The sequence below is a fragment of the Oryzias latipes genome, chromosome 23 (assembly GCF_053564925.1).
Source record: "Oryzias latipes strain Hd-rR chromosome 23, Olatipes_Hd-rR_3.1".
NCBI lineage: Eukaryota > Metazoa > Chordata > Actinopteri > Beloniformes > Adrianichthyidae > Oryzias > Oryzias latipes.
Genome location: NC_136259.1, coordinates 777,151 through 796,336, shown reverse-complemented (window position 1 = coordinate 796,336; position 19,186 = coordinate 777,151). Strand labels below are relative to the sequence as shown.

Genomic DNA, 19,186 nt, shown 5'->3' with positions numbered 1-19,186 from the left:
GGTCAGCACCTTGGTCAGCCCCATGGTCAGCACCTTGGTCAGCACCTTGGTCAGCACCTTGGTCAGCACCTTGGTCAGCACCTTGGTCAGCCCCATGGTCAGCACCTTGGTCAGCACCTTGGTCAGCCCCATGGTCAGCCCCATGGTCAGCACCTTGGTCAGCCCCATGGTCAGCACCTTGGTCAGCACCTTGGTCAGCCCCATGGTCAGCCCCATGGTCAGCACCTTGGTCAGCCCCATGGTCAGCACCTTGGTCAGCACCTTGGTCAGCACCTTGGTCAGCACCTTGGTCAGCACCTTGGTCAGCACCTTGGTCAGCCCCATGGTCAGCACCTTGGTCAGCACCTTGGTCAGCACCTTGGTCAGCACCTTGGTCAGCCCCATGGTCAGCCCCATGGTCAGCACCTTGGTCAGCACCTTGGTCAGCACCTTGGTCAGCACTTTGGTCAGCACCTTGTAGTTGTTATGTAAAAACCACAATCGGCCGGTCACAGCCTCCCTGCTCTGCTCCATTCTGATCATCCTCCTGCAGACAAACATGGATCCATGAACGTCTTTGTTTTCCTCGTCTGAGCTGAATCTGGCCCAAACACTACACTGCGATACTTTTGTTATACAGGTAATGTTAGCTTGGATTGTGAGGGGCTGTAAGCTAGGAGAGTGTATAAACTAACACATGATGGGAAATGAGGGCAGGCTTACTCTGCACCGAAAGTCCAGCCCACAGCTCAGGAGGAAGCTTCTAATGAATGAATGCCGCTCTGCAGAAACTATGTTGTAGAAAATGATTCAGAATTTGATTTTGACTAAAAACAACATAAACATCATTAATAGACCACTGGGGGGGCTTTGAAAATAGAATAAAAGATTATTGGAGTGGGACCTTAAATCCAAGCCCTCACCAAGGTTTTTACCATAGATGTTACATATATCTATATCTATATAGATATAGATATATATCTATATAGACATATATAGATATCTATTGATTTATTATAGATGTTTTCATTTACTTGTTTATCAGAAGGCCTGTGATGAACTGGTGACCGCCACCTTCCTTCACGAATAGTGGGGATAGGCCCCAGCAACCCAGGGGCCCCAAAAGGGATTCAGCAGGTTCAGAACATGGACTGATGTTTACCAGGATTTTCTAAATGAATGAGAATCGATGATTAGTTCATTAGTTTGTAACCATGTGAACTTCCTAAGAAGGCTTTGGAATTCCACTGCTGTACATTAAACATTCAAACTGTAGCTGCCACAGCCCCCTGGGACGCACAAACCCGACATGACTGCATGGGAGCCGTTTAAGGTAACAGCTTCTGTTCCTCTCCATGTGTTCCCTCCCTCCACCTCCAGGTACATGTTGGGCCTGTCGGTGATTCCCGCTGTGCTTCAGTTCCTGGGATTCCTCTTCCTGCCAGAGAGCCCTCGCTGGCTGATCCAGCGTGGGCTGACCCAGAAGGCCCGCCGCGTGCTCAGCCAGATCCGAGGAAACCAGAACATCGACGAGGAGTACGACAGCATCAAAAACAGCATCGAGGAAGAGGAGAAGGACAGTGGAGGAGGTGAGTGAAGGCTTCCAGCAGAGGGAGGAGGGCTGCAGGTTGGCATAAAACAGGAGAAGCAGATAAGAACACAGCTGTTGAGTCATTATGACTACTGATGTTTCTGAAATGTTTTTTGGGAGACCCAAACTTTTCATTTTGTCAGGATTTTTTGGTTGAAGTAGTTTATTGATAGCTTCGTCCACATAAATACTTCATAAACACTCATCATAAAGCTCTGGGATAGATGCCCCTAAAGTATATACAGTGTGAACACAGAGAAGGTTTCTCCTCTTTGTTTTTACTCCCCAATATGCCACATTACATACCTGCTGATCGTAATAGATGGACAGTCGATGTGGTAACAAAACCCCCTGGATTGTTCTGAGATTGTTTTTTTTAGCTCCTGTTCTTCACATCGCGGCTGGAAATAACTCTCTGTACTGTGGTCCTTTTGAAAAAGGTTAACCTTAACTCTATGTTTGTATTTCTGTCTGATCTCCGCTGGATTCCAGTCAGACCAGTTTCAATATTGGGTGAATTTCAACTCTGAGAGAAAATAAAATGACATTCTATTCTGTTATGACTGATAATTAAAAAAAATACTTTTATCGTACATGTTGATGAATAGTTGAAATTTGCCAGACACAAGTGGTGTCAGAAGTGGAATTCTGGGAAACCCCAGAAAGTAATCATGATAGTGTGTAATATGCAGATTAAGCTCATAAAACTAAAGGAGTTATGAACAGAGTTCCAACAGGTCAGATATGGAGAAACAGAATCATCATCATTGCAGAACAATTGGCGGTGATAGATTTTCACTTTTTGCTCAGTTACAGAGATGACAAAGTTTGAAATAGCAGTGATGAAACAAATGGAACTGTAGAAGCAACTCCAGCAATTAGATAGAAACGGTCTTTGAAACTGAAAGACAATGACCGTGTTCTGGAAATGTTTGTGGAGCATGAAAGGTTTTTCTGAGCAGCACCGTCACAATGGCAGACAGACACTGATGTGGAGGTTTAAACCTCTACCTACTGGAATGGAAGTGTTAAAAGGTGGAACCAATTTCGAGCCGATTTACTCAGGAAAAGTGTAAAAATCACACAGCTTGGCGTTTGAATCCTGATCTTATTAGTCGTGTCCTTCACATGATTACGTAACATCGCCTTTATTGGTTGGAATTCTAGAAGTTGCATTGGATGGTATTTGTTCAATGCTTTCAATGCAGTTTGAGAGTAAAAAAACAAAATGGTTGGTTGGACGGACGGATGGAAGGACAATAATAAAGAAATGTTCTGGCACTGATACATGCACATTTCTGGATTATACCAACAGTACTATTTGGTTAAATGCTACAAATCCTTCATCCAGTTGTTTTCCTGTTTCTCTTTCTTTATTCTGGAATCTTCCATCATTTCTTGTCCCTTAACTCCTCCTAAAGTTTTTCATCTATTTTAACCATCCAACTATTCAAATGTTCAGCTCTTTCAGCTTTTTCCAGTTCTGACTTTTGGTCCTTTAAATCCTTCAACTTTTCCAGATATTCCAGGATTTCCATTGAAATAAATAGGGAATCCTTGGAGCAGAAGCTCGCTGGTCGATACCCGGCTCTGGGATTTTTCACAATCACATCGTTGTTATTGTGCTGTTTTCACTTTATTTATGGTCGACTTTGATGATTTTTGTATTTTGACCCTTTCATTCAGCAATACTGTGTCTAAACCTTCATTTTCTTCTGGAAATGCTGCTCCTTCTAGTTTACATTTGCAGTCTCTAGCCAGCGTAGAACCAGATGATAATGAGACATTGGTTCAGAAATGTCATCACCTTTAAAGCACATTAACAAGACCACATTACAAAAAGGTTAAACATCGCTATTTTACTATAAAAAGCACATCACATGACAGTACAATAGTAGAAGGTTAAAATCAATGTTTACAGGACTGGTTTGGTCTGGACCAATGTTTGAGAGGAGTTTTGAAGGTTTGTTATGTGGGACATTCCCTCATGGGGAGTGGGAGGCTGTTCCAGATGGCCTTTACAGAAGCATTTTCTTTTGGTGGATGGGACTTCCACAGTCTCCTCTAGAGGGGAAGGCCTTCAGTAGGCCACCCTCAACCAGGCCTTGTCAGGGGTTTTTGTTTGCACTCAGGAGTGCATTGTGTAATGCTTGGATCACATGCACCTGTGCAGGGGGGTTGACTCATACAGGTGCTGAGTTTTTGGGTTGTCCAGGCCGGGGAGGGTCATCGACAGGAGGGGCGGCATCTTAAAGGGAGCACCGGTGTGTCTTGCAGTTCCCTTGGGGCTCTTATGGCCTCCTGAAGGGACGAAATGAAAACAGAACATTTGTTGTGCGTGTGGTACGTGTGTTGTGAAGTATGTGTACTGCTAATGTAAGTTACACACTACGGATGATGCTGTACGCCTGTGCAGTGCCCTGATGTTGGTAAGGTGGCTCCCTCACCGGTGGACCCTTATTGCCTCATTCCTTACAGTCAGGCTGCACACCTTTCAGCACTAACAGCCCCCCTGTGCAGGTTTTAGGGGGGTTGCATTAATGACAAATCCTTACGCCATTTTCGCCATATGGACTCAGCAATCAGTCTACAGGCTCTGCCCAGTCTTTGCCCGCAGACAGCTCATACCCCCCCCTTGGGCACTTTCAGCATTCCTCACCCAAGAGTCCTGGTAATAAGACTCAAAATCTGTTTAAAACATTAATGAATGAGTCAGAAAAGTGTTATGGGCTCTGAAGCAGTGATGCTGATCGTATCAAAGTCTGTGTATTTGAAAGCAAAGCCATCAAAGCCCCCACTGGCACATAAACAGATCCCCCCTAAGTTAGGCTTTTCGTAATGTAATAGAATTACTGAATGGCTTTCAAGCCAACGGTTTCGGCCCTGGAAAAGGTTGGTGCCACTAGTGAGGATGACGGCTTTTTTTAGTCTGGTTGTGCGATCCAGCACAGATTTGTGCCGTGAGGGCAGACGCTGCCCCCCGGTCCATTTGGTGTCGTCACAAGCAAAGCTGTTGGTGGTTGACTGAGCCCCTCCTTCCTGCTGAACGCACAGGAAGTCCCTGAAATTCCTTCTGAGAGCGCCTCATATCCTGTCGGTAATTACTGTCATGTAATTAGCCATTTTCCTCAAATGAACAGATGAAGGAGAAACGGTTGTGTGTGGCTTTTCAATTCTTTATTTTTAGGATTTCTTTGGAACACACATCTCATGTCCTCAGCAGGTACTGAGCTTTTTGTTTGCGTTTGATGGAAGGCCGTTTGTGCAGACGTTAGCAGCAGGCTGAGCTTCATCAGGTCCGAATCCGGATCTTTACCAAAACCAAGCTTTCTTTATTCAGGCTTTAGACCAAGCAGTTCCTTAACACATCCAAATACATCTTTGTTTCTTCTGCTAAAGATATTTGTGCAACTTTGGCTGATTGTCAGTTTCAGGAAATGACTTTTAATTTCCCATATTATGACATAATTTTCCATAAATCATGAAATAAATCCTAAAAATTAGCTGATTTTGTTTTCACCAGAGAGGTGAACAACAGGCAAAAATATCAACATGAAAACTCCATCGGCTGCCGTGTGACGCTCACAACTGAAAGTGTCAAAAGACAGTTTCTAATTAAAAACAACATCAAAGCCTCAATGCAGCCTAAATCTGCTGCATTTTTGTTCTGAAGGGGTTTTCTATAGATTTTCTGAATGAAACAACATTTTTCTGCAAACTGTGAGCCTGAGGAGGGTCATGGAGATGAGCGGCTGCATCTGAAGGGGAGCGCCGGAGGTTCTAGCAGGAGCTGGGGGTGGAGGACCGGAAATACAACATTTCATAAACAAACTGAAACATGATAAAACGGTGACAAAGTAGAAAAGAGCAGATGAACAGAAAGCCAGACACTTAAATACACTGAGGGGTAATGAACTAAATGACAACCTGGATCTGGTGTGACTGACAGGGAAACTCCGATCAAGACCAAAACAGCATAAAAACCAAAGTAAGTAACAGAACCCTGACAGGAGCGGCTGCATCTGAAGAGAGCGCCGGCGTGTCTAGCAGCTGTAGTATTGCAAAATACAAAACGTCTCACCTGCTGGTGAGTCCTGAAGATGTAATGTTTGTTGTGTGTGTGGTAAGTGTGAAATATTCATCAGGCTAATATGACACATGCATGATGGTGTTGTACGGTGCCTGAACGCCACGCTCTACTCATTGCTGAGATCTGACTCCTGACTGACCACACGCTACTGCTGCACGCATGACACGGAAGTGCCGTATGTCACAGACACGCTACCCTTACTTAGCGTTACGTGTTGTTTTTGTGATGGCTTTGACCTGTCGCTGGCAGCACGCCTGTAGAAATAACGTTTTCACTCTATGGGCTCGCCGAGTGCTCCAGAACTCAGATTTTTGGTGCGGGCCACCTGCGTGCCTCATACAGTTCCCATGTGTTGACTGCAGACACCATGTTTGTGGTGTCTGCAGTCTTGATAGTGAGCATATCAGTAGGGTAAAACTAACCTGTCTCACGACGGTCTAAACCCAGCTCACGTTCCCTATTAGTGGGTGAACAATCCAACGCTTGGTGAATTCTGCTTCACAATGATAGGAAGAGCCGACATCGAAGGATCAAAAAGCGACGTCGCTATGAACGCTTGGCCGCCACAAGCCCGTTATCCCTGTGGTAACTTTTCTGACACCTCCTGCTTAAAACCCAAAAAGTCAGAAGGATCGTGAGTGCAGTCTTGCACCACCTACTGGTGAAACGTGGTGGACCAAACACAAATTGGGATCCAGAAAAACAATTTTTGCACCAAAAAAGGACATTTAACATCACAAAAACTGTCTTTGTGCATTGCGGCCATCAAATGTTGGGTAAACTTTGCTTTTTGGTCCTGGGCAGCTGCACTGCTGCTGATCCACATCAAGGTTCATTTGCAAGTGAACAGACTCATTTGCCTGTTTCTTTCACAGTTCAGGGGAGCTTTCACACTCGTCAAGTGTAGTTTAGTAAGCGAGAAAAAAGCTGCAGTGTCAAGCCAACAGTCCAGCGTCAAAGTGCTGAAAAATCCTAACTTTACTATTTTGATTTTGTTCTGACCAAGAAGCACCTGCAGCTTTTCATGTATGTTAGTTTTTTATTTACTAATTTTGAGAATATTTACATAAATGTGTAGCCATGACCCTTGTTCTATCTTAGATAACCCCCCACCCTTACATTGACGTGTTCTCCCTACCATGACAAAGGTGGATAAAGGTGGAAAGATTTCATGTAATCCATGGACACCAGTGAAGATCACAAATCATTGAAGAAAAAAGGTTCAGAGCACTGTCTAGTGGGTCTAGATGACCCCACTCCCAATGTTAAAGTCAATTCAACGGCTTATATTGAAAACATAAATAAAAGTTATTTTCATTCATTCATCCTCACGAAAAACAAAATGAATTCATGGCACCTACAACATCAACTTTATTTCCTACTACAGTCCAGCACATTTTTCTAATCTTTGTCTATCTTCCCGTAGAGTTTTGTTAACTTTAAGATTTGTGTTGTTTTGATGGGATTCTGTCGGGAACTGATGAAGCAAATACAAATTTTAGAGAAAAACTGGATGGACACAAGAGTGGAAACGTACAAAGGAAAGCGACCAGAGGCCAGAGGGGAGGGGTACAAAGGAAAATTGGATTCGTCCTGGAGCTCATCGACCTTGACAACAAAGACGGCGTCTGTGGAAGCCAAGCCACCCGTCCATCTCTCTGGGGTCAGCGGGGGTGCAGGGACACGGGTGTTTCATCCCACTCTGGCACACAAATAATCACACACTGATGTGTAAAAGCAGGCTCAGGCGGCGGAGGGTCTCGCTCTTCTGGGACCCTGTGGAGTCCAGCGCTTTGGCTTTCATTTCAGTGCCTCTCTGCTTTGTTACCTGCAGGCATCGTCAGTGTCGGTGCAGTCATCACAGCCACCACACGCAGACACCGCTCAGTCTACAAAATGCCAGGTTTTTGCCTGAAAAGGTGTCAGAGTGTCGGGCAGAACTCGGTTTTCTGCATACAGAGGTTTTTCATTTGTTGGATGAGGCTCTTGCAGCACAAGGAACTGAAAAGACGTTTGGTCAGTCATCATAAATAATGAATCCTCACTAATCAATCTCAGATGTGTAGTATGTGTTGAAGGGGAATTGTGGGAAATTTTAGGGGTGAAAAAGAAAACCTGCTCACAAAAAGATGTTAAAGTTGAGCAAAAACACGTTACAGTTCAGATAATAATGTAGAATCTTCTAGTAGAGAGATAAATTATTCAAACTGAAGGTGACGCAACTCCATGCAAGTTCAAAAGGCACTGAAATGGATGTTAGCATTTTTTCTTTTTATGACTCAATTTAAGTAAATGACTTTAAGTTTATGTCCACTATTTACTATGATTGACACTCCCTCCATCCTTTGATCTATTGTGAGAGCGTTCCCAGTGGTCTTTTAGTCATAATTAATAAATGAGGGCGGGACTGTTGGAGCAGAGCAACCCCACCCCCTCTTTCCATCCCCGTTGTTGAAAGCTCTGCGTTTACATGCTCTCCCACTAGCTTACAGCCCCCCAACTAACATTACCAGAACAAAAATATTGGAGCAACCCAGCCATGAGTTTTGAGTCAGATGCCATGAATGCAACGGCATGGATCTATTTTCCTACAAGTGGATGCATCAGAATGGAGCGGAGCAGGGGGGAGCAGGGGGCTTGTGGCCCGCCGAGCGTGTTTTCCACGTCACAAATGCGACATTTTGAACACGAGAGTTTTGAGCGTGGAACTCTAAAATGTGCATTTCCATTCGTTTACATAGACTCTTGAATAAAATGGCTGCTTAAACGCGCGTTGCTGAGGGCGGGGTTAATGCCGCATAGAAGTACATTTCCACATGCTGCAACCCAACTGCAGGGGCTGCTGGGCTGTTGCCCCGGGGCAGAGGGTGTTTAAGAGTCTGTGCATCCCCGATGGCTGCGGCTGTACCGAGGTCTCATTCTAGTCAATGTGATCCTTTCAGGGAGCTCAGTCTGAGGCAGAAACACCTGAAATCTAATCTAAAATCTGAGGAATCAGCACATGGTTAGCTTTGGCAGCTTTGAAGGCTTTAGTTGTTTGTTTTCGTCACTCTATCCTGTTGCTTTATGTATTTGTGTGTTTTCTGTTTCCTTTTCCAGGACCATAAGTAGAGGCTGTTTATGCAACCAAAGAGATTTCCAGTCAGTCTGTGGACTGAACCGCCTTAGACTAATAAAGAGCTACAAACTGACATGAATGTGCGTCTGACAGTTTTGTCTAGATGTCCAAAATAGAATAAAAAGGAGAGTTTCCATTCTCTAGCCCCTGCAATGCACATTGGGAATTCAGAGACTGATCCAAAGAGCTCTGAGACGCAGAAAGCCTCAGAATCACTAAAACAAATCGCTTTGAAAAGTTTAAAAAGGTCCAGATATCAGGAGGTGGATCATGTCCAACAAAAGCCACCAGAAGGTTAAACGTTATGTAAATTGTAAGCACAATAAATGTTTTTTATTTCCTTCCCCAAATGAGCATTTTGTTCATTTGTCTGCAAGTCCCAACATATAATACGCAAAAGTTAGCATTTTGTTCAAATTAGTAGGAATTAGATTATTTGGTATACATCGTGATATGTATCGTTATTGCCTGATATGAAAAAAACTATTAAAAAATTCTGTCACTCAGCCTTAATATGTGGCCACAGAATGCTGACCAAAAAAAAGTGCGACCTAAAAAGTCTGACTATTTAGTATTTTTTATACCTTTGACAGTTGAATGATTGTGCTGAAGTGAAGCATAAGCAAAGTAACTAAAAAGTGAATTAACTTGAAAATAGTCTGTTCATGCGACTAATGTCAAGTGATGGATGTATAGAAAGCCTCAAAGCCCACTTCAGTCCTGATTGATAATGATGAGTGTCAGCTTCACATCCAAACACTTTAACGGCCGCCTCCTCCTCAGACCAAGGAGTCTGGACAGACACAGGAAGTCGAGTGGAAAATGCCGTTCCGTTAGCAATTATGGCGAAGAAGCACTGTGGTGGTAGTAATTCAGTTCTTCTCCAGAACGTCAGTGGACTGAAGACATTTTTCTTCAGAAAGCATCTTCAAAACATTTCTTGTTTAGTTCTGAGTCATCCTACCAGAACTTTATTTTAAAATCTGTTGCATTTGATTTGATTTCAAATGGTTTATTTTTCAGCAATCAAATAAGAATAATACACAAAAACAATACAATCAGCAGTTATACATTCATACTATGACGTATTAATCTGAGGATGATTAGACATTACCGGTAATTTAAAGATTGCTTGAAAGGGAGTGGAAGGAAGTGAACGTCTAGAACCCCACCCTGTTCTACTGTAACCATTTCATTACAGTATTGATCATTATCAGGTTCATGATCAGACATCTGTGCCTCACCAACACAGTTTCAGGTCATGGAGAATACTTAAGTATAAATAAAGCACATGACAAAGATGAAGTACTTAATTCTGTAAAATAGACAAAACTCTATTTCTGAAATCCTCAAAGCACACGCAGATCAGTTATCTAAAATATGTGCAGGTTATTTTTTCATTAATACAAAATTTGAATTAAAACTTTTTCTGAAATCTTCAAAGCATAAATTGATCAAGTATCAAAAGTTAAAAATATGTGTAAATTACGTTTCATTAGGAAATATCATGAATCAATTTTTGGAGCAAGTGAAGTAATATAATTAGAGATCAATCACTTTAACCATCTTCAATAATTGATTAAGCATTTGTATTTTATCATTAGAATTCTAATCTAATGCTGTGAAATGAAAAAGGTTCCATATTCTGTTGAACGTCCAAGGTTGACATTTCTTCTTCTGCTGATTAACAGCCGTTCTTCTGGTTTAAACAGTTTCTAGTTCTCTTCGCTGTTATGTCTGCAGACATTAGATTCAGGTCCATATCCTTCTTCAGCTGATATCAGCGACGAGGTCAAGTTGTCTGCAGCTCAGAACTTCAGACTTTTAGAGTCGGGCAGATCCAAGGCGCCATATTTCTTGAACTGATAATTGGCTCGTCTGTGATCAAACACTTCTCCAAGTCCTTCATGGTGTTCACAGCCAGAACCTTGGCCCGGTCCGGTGGACCGAGTGGTTTGACGTAAATCCTGCAGCCTTTAACCCAAGTGTTCTCAATCTGCTTCTGCTTCCTGAGAAGCCTGGCATGTTTGGAGATTTCAGCATTCCTTCTGCTCAGATGGTCGTTCAGATAAACAGCAGATCCTTTCAGATTCTTCAGAGCTAGCTTGTGTTTCTGATTCACAAACCTGATGAGGATCGCTGGTTTATCCGTCTCCTTTCTCCTGGGGAGTATTTCCTGAAGTTCAAAAGTTTCATGACATTTTATGGTGACCCAATGGTATGTTTACACCTTTAGCATTAAAAAAGACCATTTGTTTTAATGGGAAGCACCTTTTACATCGACTCCCATGTAAAAAAGACCAACTTAACACCGAAGGTGAACAAAACGTTGAGAGTTACGGTTGATTGATCTAGAGCTCCTAATTACACAGAACATTTTTCCAACAGTAATCACAGATAGCTGCTTGCTGTTTGGAGATAAGCATGGTGTTCATGACTTTGCATGATTATAAAAGTCAAATCAAAAGGAAAATTTACTTTGGGTTGTTTGCTCACAAATAAAGTTTGTTTCTATTTTCATTCACTCATCAGCCTGAAAGCTATTTCCTATTTCTGTTTCTGCATAAATGCAATTTCCTGTTCCATAAATCCTAGGAAATTACTGTGATAAACAAAAAATTAATCCAATTATCGCCCAGCCCTATTAAATAGAGTTATAAAACCCTGAAAATTCAGTTTAGAGAACAAATTAACTAGATTTCACATCTGGATTTTAACAAGCCTTGCATATGACAGAATAAATAAATGATTCAAAAACATGAACTTCCATTTCCAGTGAAAATATGCAGTGATATTGTGGACAGATATGTGTCATTATTTCACTTTTATAATGTTCATTGCTGTGAATAAAAAAGTATTACAGATTTGATGTTTTACAAAAGCGCGTTATTATTTAAAGTAATTATTATTTACATTTGTATTATTTTACACAGCTCTTCTTGGAGTTTGAAGCCAATCCTCCCCAGCATTGTTGAGGTTCCTTACATCCTTTCAAGTGCAGACCAAGTATGCCAGCCATCCCAGAAGCCCCAGAGTAGCCAGTGGATTTCTTCAGCCTGTCAGTCTACTTTGGTCCAGCATTTCAGACTTTTTTAAACAACAGAAAGACTGGGAATCCCTTTGCTATCAATCTCTCTGTATTCTTTGGCAGGTGCGACGTATCGCTATAATCCCTTATGGTTTAGGTTTGTAACAGAGCCAGCCAATCACAACGCGAGAATCTGGATGTACATCCGCTTCTATAGCTTCCACTCGGTTCTGTCAGACTTACATTAACAACTATTCTCATGCACAAATACTATCATATATTTCATACTACTATAAACGACTACTACTATTTATATGTTCAAATCAAGTCATCAAAACAATCAGAAATGAGCAAAAAATAAAAAAAATGGCAGTGGAATAAAAAAACAAAAACACTTTAAAGCAGAAATGCAAAAGACAAGTTAAAATCCAGAGTTTGTTTCCCTGGGACCAGGAGCCGCTCCCGGACCCATCTTTGGAGGTGGTCTCGGTTGGTTTCCAATAGGCTGAGCTTCGGTTCGTTCTGAGGTAGTCTGATTACAATCCCTTCCCAGAATGGAACATCTGAACTAAACAGCCACCGTAGCAGTGGTCATGTGACGTAAACAGAGTAAGAATGAAGCAGCAGATGAGTCACAGACAAATGTGAAGCAACGATTGTCACGTTATCAAACCAAAAAAAGGCTCCAACTTCTTACCTGTTGGAACATTTATTTTAACCCCGCTAAAAACGCTTCTTACACGCTTTTCTGGCACGCCCCCGGTGCTGTTGGGACGTCATCCTAAAAGCTACCTTGTAGTTCCTCAACAGAATTCAGTTAAAACGATGCAACAACACAACAATGACACACAGCAATTACTGGGGGGTATTCCAGGAAGCACGTTTAAACTAGCCTGACTTTAAGCCTGAACTCTGGCTGAAATCCGCCTGAACTTGCTTACTCTGGGTATGTCGGTTCCAAAAGACCGGATATGAGTCGGCGTAATTACGCTCGACTTGGTAACCCTGGGTTAACGCACGGTACATAAAGACATTCTCAATAGATCGCCGATTTCTGGAGTCACCATGGAAACGTGTGGTGAAAAAAAAGAAAGCGCTGTACTTAAGTGAGACGGAGTCTGAGATTTTAATGACGGCGGAAAAAAATTACAAGTCTATCAAAAAAGTAACATGGCTGAAATATAATTTAAATAATTTAGTTAAATTAATTCAAACTCAATAATTGTTTATACAACTCAAATTTACGTATTTATCTAACTAAATGTCACATTACTCCATTAATCTTTTTTCCATCTTAATTACTTATATTTCTTGAACTTTCATATGTCTAAGTTTGAGCCGGCAGATATGCTCATTTTTATAACAATAAAAAGAACGGAAAAAAATGCACGGAGTGCAAAAATTCATTAAAGAATTTTCCGTCACTGTCATAACATGTTTAGGTGGTAGAGGTGCTATATAAACTCATCATCCTCTCCTTTACTCTCACTCATGGTGCAGAGATGTAAGCATAGTAGGACAAAATAGCTCAGCAAAACACGGTAAAACACAGTAAAACAGCTAAACAACTAAACACATTTTGTAAAAAACCCACACTTAAACCCAAATCCGTCCAGACAGGCAAAGGGAATGGTATCCCACAATTCCTTGCGGTGCCGATCTAACAGCAGCACCAAAGTTACACCTACTTAATTGAATTAATTTGAACGAAAGGAAAATAATTGTCTGAAAACTACGTGTTATTTTTAAGGTGACCTAACAAAAGAATGATTTGTCTTAACTGAAGCAAATAATTAAGTTAGATCAAAGTAAAAAAGTTTCTCTTTCCAACATCCATATGTGGTCTTATCACCCTCTCACGGTGGAAAAAGTATTATCTGAGCTTCTTCATCCACTAAATCATCTTCAAATGGACACGCCATGCTGCTTCACTTCTCTGTAAACAAACTAACCTTCAACTAAACCTGCTCCAGACCAGGTTATGTTCAGAGCATGAGTTGCCATGGTAACTTGACCTACCCTGAAACATACCTCCATTTCTGGAACCGAAAGCTGAGGTTATCAACTTCCTTAGCCTCAAACTTATCGTGGGAGCTAGCATAACCTGCTTTCTGGAATACCCCCCTGGAATGTGGTTGGATGAAAACAGGCTCATCAAAACAAATTTAACGTGATCCACACTGTTTCTATAAATACGCATCAACGTAGCTTCTTAGACGTCTTCTTGCTAGTAACCGCCCTGCAGCACTGCCCCCACCAGACCAAAGCGGACGTAAAAAGTGTTGAGCCTGATGTTTCTCACAGACGTTTGAAATTGTCAGCAAAATAAAAAGTTTGAATGAACTAAAAGCACAGGACTCGTTGCTTTGTCCCGCCCCTTGCAAGTCCTGATGAATGAGTGAAGAGATCTTTAGTCATGTGGGTTTTGTTTACAAGCTTTAGTCCGGACGGGATTCTCGGACAACTGGCGACTTGTCCAGGATGTACCTCTCTTGTGCCCAGCAGTGACTGGGATAGGCTCCAGCAACCCAGTGATTCTAAAAAAAAAACTCTAAAAGAAATTACAACTTCTTGAGTCTGTGAGTCAGAACTTCACCAAATTGTTTGCATGTCTGACAGTCTGCGGTGCTTATGTGTCGCTAAAATCCACTTTACTGCTTTTTTAAATGTAATCCAAACAGTTCAATTGTTTTTCTGTCTTAAATTCTGTCCCTGCTATTCAATCTTTACAAAAATGTTCACAAGGGGAATAAAAGCAAACATGTTGACTTAAGAATGTGACATTTTTCCTCGTGTTATCACCAGTATGAGTAATAATAAGCGTATGTCGGGGTTATCTAGACAGAGATGAAACCAATGTCCCAATTGGGAATTGACAGAGCAATGAAAAGAGAGAGGAGACATCAGGGAATTATCTTCTCTGTTGGCTTTGGTAATTGCTCTTCATCGACATGAATGCACAGAACTGTTCATTGTTGATATTCTGTGTTGCTTTGCTTTTAAATTATAATCAGCTGTAGAATTTCATTGATCTTGAAAGTGTAAGCAGGCAGTTAGTACTGGCACTGGTCATTATGACTGAAAAATCAATGTCCTTAATGATCATTGAGTTTCTTAACAGCAGAAAAAACAGTGTACAAGTGTTGTAGGACGCCTACAAAAACTACAATCTGATTGTCCTCATTTCTAACACACAGGCTGCGAGTGGGTAGTGAGCATGTATTACTTGAACGGCGCTAATGGACTCCTTGTGCAATGTACAGAGTATGAGTGTTACGTGAGAGGGTTGAGGACGGACCCATGTGCAGAGAGGATGAGGAGGCAGGGGGTTGCAGGGGAACAGGTGATTTAATAAACAAAAACCAAAAACTATAAAACAAAACCACTGCATCAGGCAGGCAGGCAGGCAGGCAGGCAGGCAGGCTCGAAACTCAAACTACAAATACACATGAACGAGGAGCCCTAATACTATGGAGCAGCACAGAAGGAAGGGAATGACAAGACTTAAATACATACAGGACAGACGAGACACAGGTGAAGCCAATCAGGAAGGATGGGGACCAAGTTAAAACTCAAAACCAAAGTACGCAACAGGAAGACCTACAAAATAAAACAGGAAGTTAACTCAAAACGCCACAGAACAGAAAACAAGTAGAACACAGAGGCAAAGAACCTAAAACCGTGACAATGGGAGGGATTTAAAAATGAAAAATTTGCACAGGACACCTGCGTCTTACCTGTTTCACCCATCCTAACCTTACATGTTGAATAAGAGTTCTCTACGATTAGCAGCATGCCTGTTGAAAAGGTCTACACGAACATTATGGGTTTACTGATCCGTCTACTTACCACTTCCTGCAGGCCAACTGCGTGCACTGTACAGGTTTGCCCATTTGTTGCTTTCACAGTCGTCAAAACAAGTATCAGACGAACTCTGGTGCAATTGGAAGCTACCATTGTCTGTACCCCTTAATCAATGGTGCTCATGTAATCCAGCCCGTCAGTAATTTTTCAGATCTTTACTCATTCAAAGTCCTTTAAGGCCAGACTGAACAAAGCTCTGCACTTTTAGCTCCGTTATAGAGTATGAGTCAGACGTCTCTGATGCTATTCACTCTTCTGGAGCAGCTTTGAAGTCCTGTTCAGCGCCGGCCTCTTTCCACTGCGGTCTTTTTGGCCTTGATGAAGAATCAGCGACTTTTGATTGTAGGACTGGACCCTGTTATCTTCATTAGATTTGTAACGCTGACCGGTGGTAACACTTTCCAAAGACGTCAGTGAAGCCCTGACTCACACGGAGAGGCAGATTCTGATTATGTGTTCTGATGGGGTTTGTTTTGGTCTGCAGGGCCCAATCAACATTTTGCAAGTGCTTCTTTTTCCTGATATCTTCTAAAGCTGTTTGATTTCCTCCACCATTTTATGTCCACATATACCTGTAAATGTGAGAGTCTCTTTTATGAAGGGGGGCTTATCATTTTCAAAAGGGCAGGTTTGCAGCTGAGGAGTCATGAATCACAATAACCCATGAAGATTGTTGCCAGCAGACTTTAAAATGGCTCCAGAGATTTTTAACTGTCCAACACCTGCAGTGGCAGGAATAATTTCCATCTCAATTATCCAGAGTTTGGTGAAAATAAGATGTAAATGAGAGCAGAGGCTAAAATATGACAATCGTTGTAGTGTTCATTTACTGGCAGTAAGGAACTATTGATTTTTTGGCTGCAGTAGTAATGAGTTTTAGATTTTGTGATTGCGTTTAGCCAATTCATCCGTGTTGGACAGCAGGGTCAACCAGATCTCTGAAATGAAACCATGATTGTACAGTTGCTGTATTGTTTTCCATGTTTCAATTTTATTTGTATAGCCCAAAATCACAACAACAGTCGTCTCGATGGGCTTCGAAGTAAAACATGAACTCAAAAGGATCACGAATACAAAGAGTTCAATAGGAAAATACTAAAATGAACTAACAAACTGACTAAGCTATACTGGCATCCCTGCCCTTAGACCCCCCCTTCGCGGTAAGGAAAAACTCCTAAAAAAACTGGATTCTGGAAAAAACGAAGAAACCTCAGGGGTGCCCACATGAAGGAGGGATCCTCCCCCAGGACAGACAGGCGATTTACCAGAACTCTTAGAGAAGAATTAACTTATCTAAATCTACAACTACATATATAAAAGTCCAGCAGACGAGCTTCATCCAGCCGTGGTTGGGGGGGCAGTCAGGGGCGTGAGTCGAGCCGGAGACAGGAACCACAGCCAGGTGTAGGAGCAGGAGCAGAGACGAGGTAAACGGTCAGGAACTGGAGCACGGATGAACCAACTGGAGTCTGGAAGCACTCCCACTCCCCAGGAGGGGAGAGGAAAAGAGGGACAATACATGAATCACTGCACCAAACAGAGGCATGGAGAACTAAATGATGAATTATGATCAAGAATAGAGGAGAGAGGAAGGGTAGAAGTAGATGAGAAAAGAGGAAAGAACCCCAGAGCACCATAGTTACCCCAGCTTCAACTTCTAGCAGCCTTTTAAAACAAATAGTTATTGTTATTAAGTTTAATTTAAACACATTAACATTAAGTTAAATAATCTCTGAATACTAACTAGTCTGACAATAAGCCTGTCCACAGAGGAATGTTTTCAGTCTAGCTTTGAATGTAGAAACTGAGTCGGCCTCTCTTCCATGAGCTGGGAGTTTATTCCATAAAACAGGGGCTTGGTGGCTAAACGCTCTACCTCCAACCGTACTTTTACTAATTCTAGGAACCACAAGCAGTCCTGCATTTAGTGAGTGAAGTGTTCTGATTGGATGGTAAGGGACTATGAGGTCCTTAATATAGGACGGGGCCATTCCATGTAAGGCCTTCTAGGTTAACAGGAGGATCTTGAACTTGATTCTGGAATCAACTGGGATCCAGTGAAGTGAAACTAACACAGGAGTGATGTGATCTCTTCTGCTGGTTCCAGCTAACAATCTAGCTGCTGCGTTCTGAACAAGCTGGAGACTTCTTAAGGAACTCTTAGGACACGCTGCTAACAAGGAGTTACAGTAATCCAGCCTCGACGTAACAAATGCATGGATGAGTTTTTCAGCATCACTCTTAGAAAGTAGATTTCTGATCTTAGCAATATTCCACAGGTGAAAAAAGGCAGTTCTGCACGCCTGAGATATGTGAGCCTTAAATGATAAATCCTGGTCAAATAAAACCCCAAGGTTTCTAACTGTGGAATAGCCTACGTGCACGATAGAACTTCCGGTTAACTTCCGTGTTTCGAGTGTGAGGCCGACAACTTCCTGTTGGTCGTGTTATTGTTGTGGGGAGTTTTGTTGAGTTGCTAGTTTTGAGTAAATAGGAGCGGATTTCGGGTAAAAGAGAGGCGTTTGTTGTTTCAACGCGTGACAAAGACATCACAACATTGTTGTGTACCCGTGTGCGAATTTGTCAAAGTACAACAGTACTAATATAAGCTTTCCAGTATATGTGTCGGTGAGAGCCGAATGGATGGTGAACACGGCGGGAGGACTTCACCCAAAGCAAGACGAGTCGTGTTTCGTATTTGCAGCAATCGGAAAGAAAATGCGTCATGTAAACACGCCGTTCGGAATACTTTGCCCCAGTCAGACTCGTTCGGATCAAAATTTCTTTCCGATCGAGATAGCTGGGTATACCGATCGTTGTTCATGTAAACGGTCATTCCGATCGTGTGTCACTGCTGCTCTGGGTTACGTCATGCATTGACGGTGTTTCGCTGAGAGAAAGCTAGTGAGCTCATACGGGACCGACCAGCGGCTCTGCGGACGCCCCGTGTAAAGCCCCGCTCCGCTCTCGCCCCGCTGGCTCTCCCCTCTCTTTCACCCCTCACGAAGGAGATGCGGGGGGGGGGGTGCGTGTCCTCTGAGGTCTGGACCCGGCATCCGAGCTCTGCGTTCGGGCTCCGGTGCCAGTGGACCGAGTGAACCTCTCTGAGCAGAGCAGCCGGATTTATTAATGTGTTTGAGGGGAGGTTGCTTTGTTATGTGTGAGAATTCGGACTGCGAGCCGAACCGCCGCTCTGGGCTAGCGGCTGCCGGACTCGCGAGGACAGAGCAGAGCACACAGTGTGTGTGAGCTTTTCAGAGCAGAAATGCCGCTCACTCCTTAGACTGTTCAAAAAAATCACGACACATGGAATTGTGTATCTAATTGTGCCCCGACAAATAAAGGCTGATCATTTACGTGCAGCCAGGATGCAGATTGCAGCGTTTCCCACATGGTTTGTCCTGGATTTTGTGTCCATCAAAAGGCTAATGTTGTTAGCCCGTGTTGTTAGCCTATCCTAACCCTGGGTTGTTCTTCAGTTCTGTTCTTCTTCCACAAAAAAAGCACTGACCACAA

General features: G+C 42.6%; 1 protein-coding gene across 1 annotated transcript in view; it reads left to right on the top strand.

Annotated features, from left to right (window-relative positions):
• slc2a13a (solute carrier family 2 member 13a) overlaps positions 1-19,186 on the top strand; it is a 146,075-nt gene that overhangs the window by 30,653 nt on the left and 96,236 nt on the right. Inside the window, exon 3 of the mRNA XM_023952454.2 lies at positions 1,360-1,568. Coding sequence (XP_023808222.1) covers positions 1,360-1,568 — 209 coding nt within the window. The remainder of the gene's footprint in view (positions 1-1,359; positions 1,569-19,186) is intronic.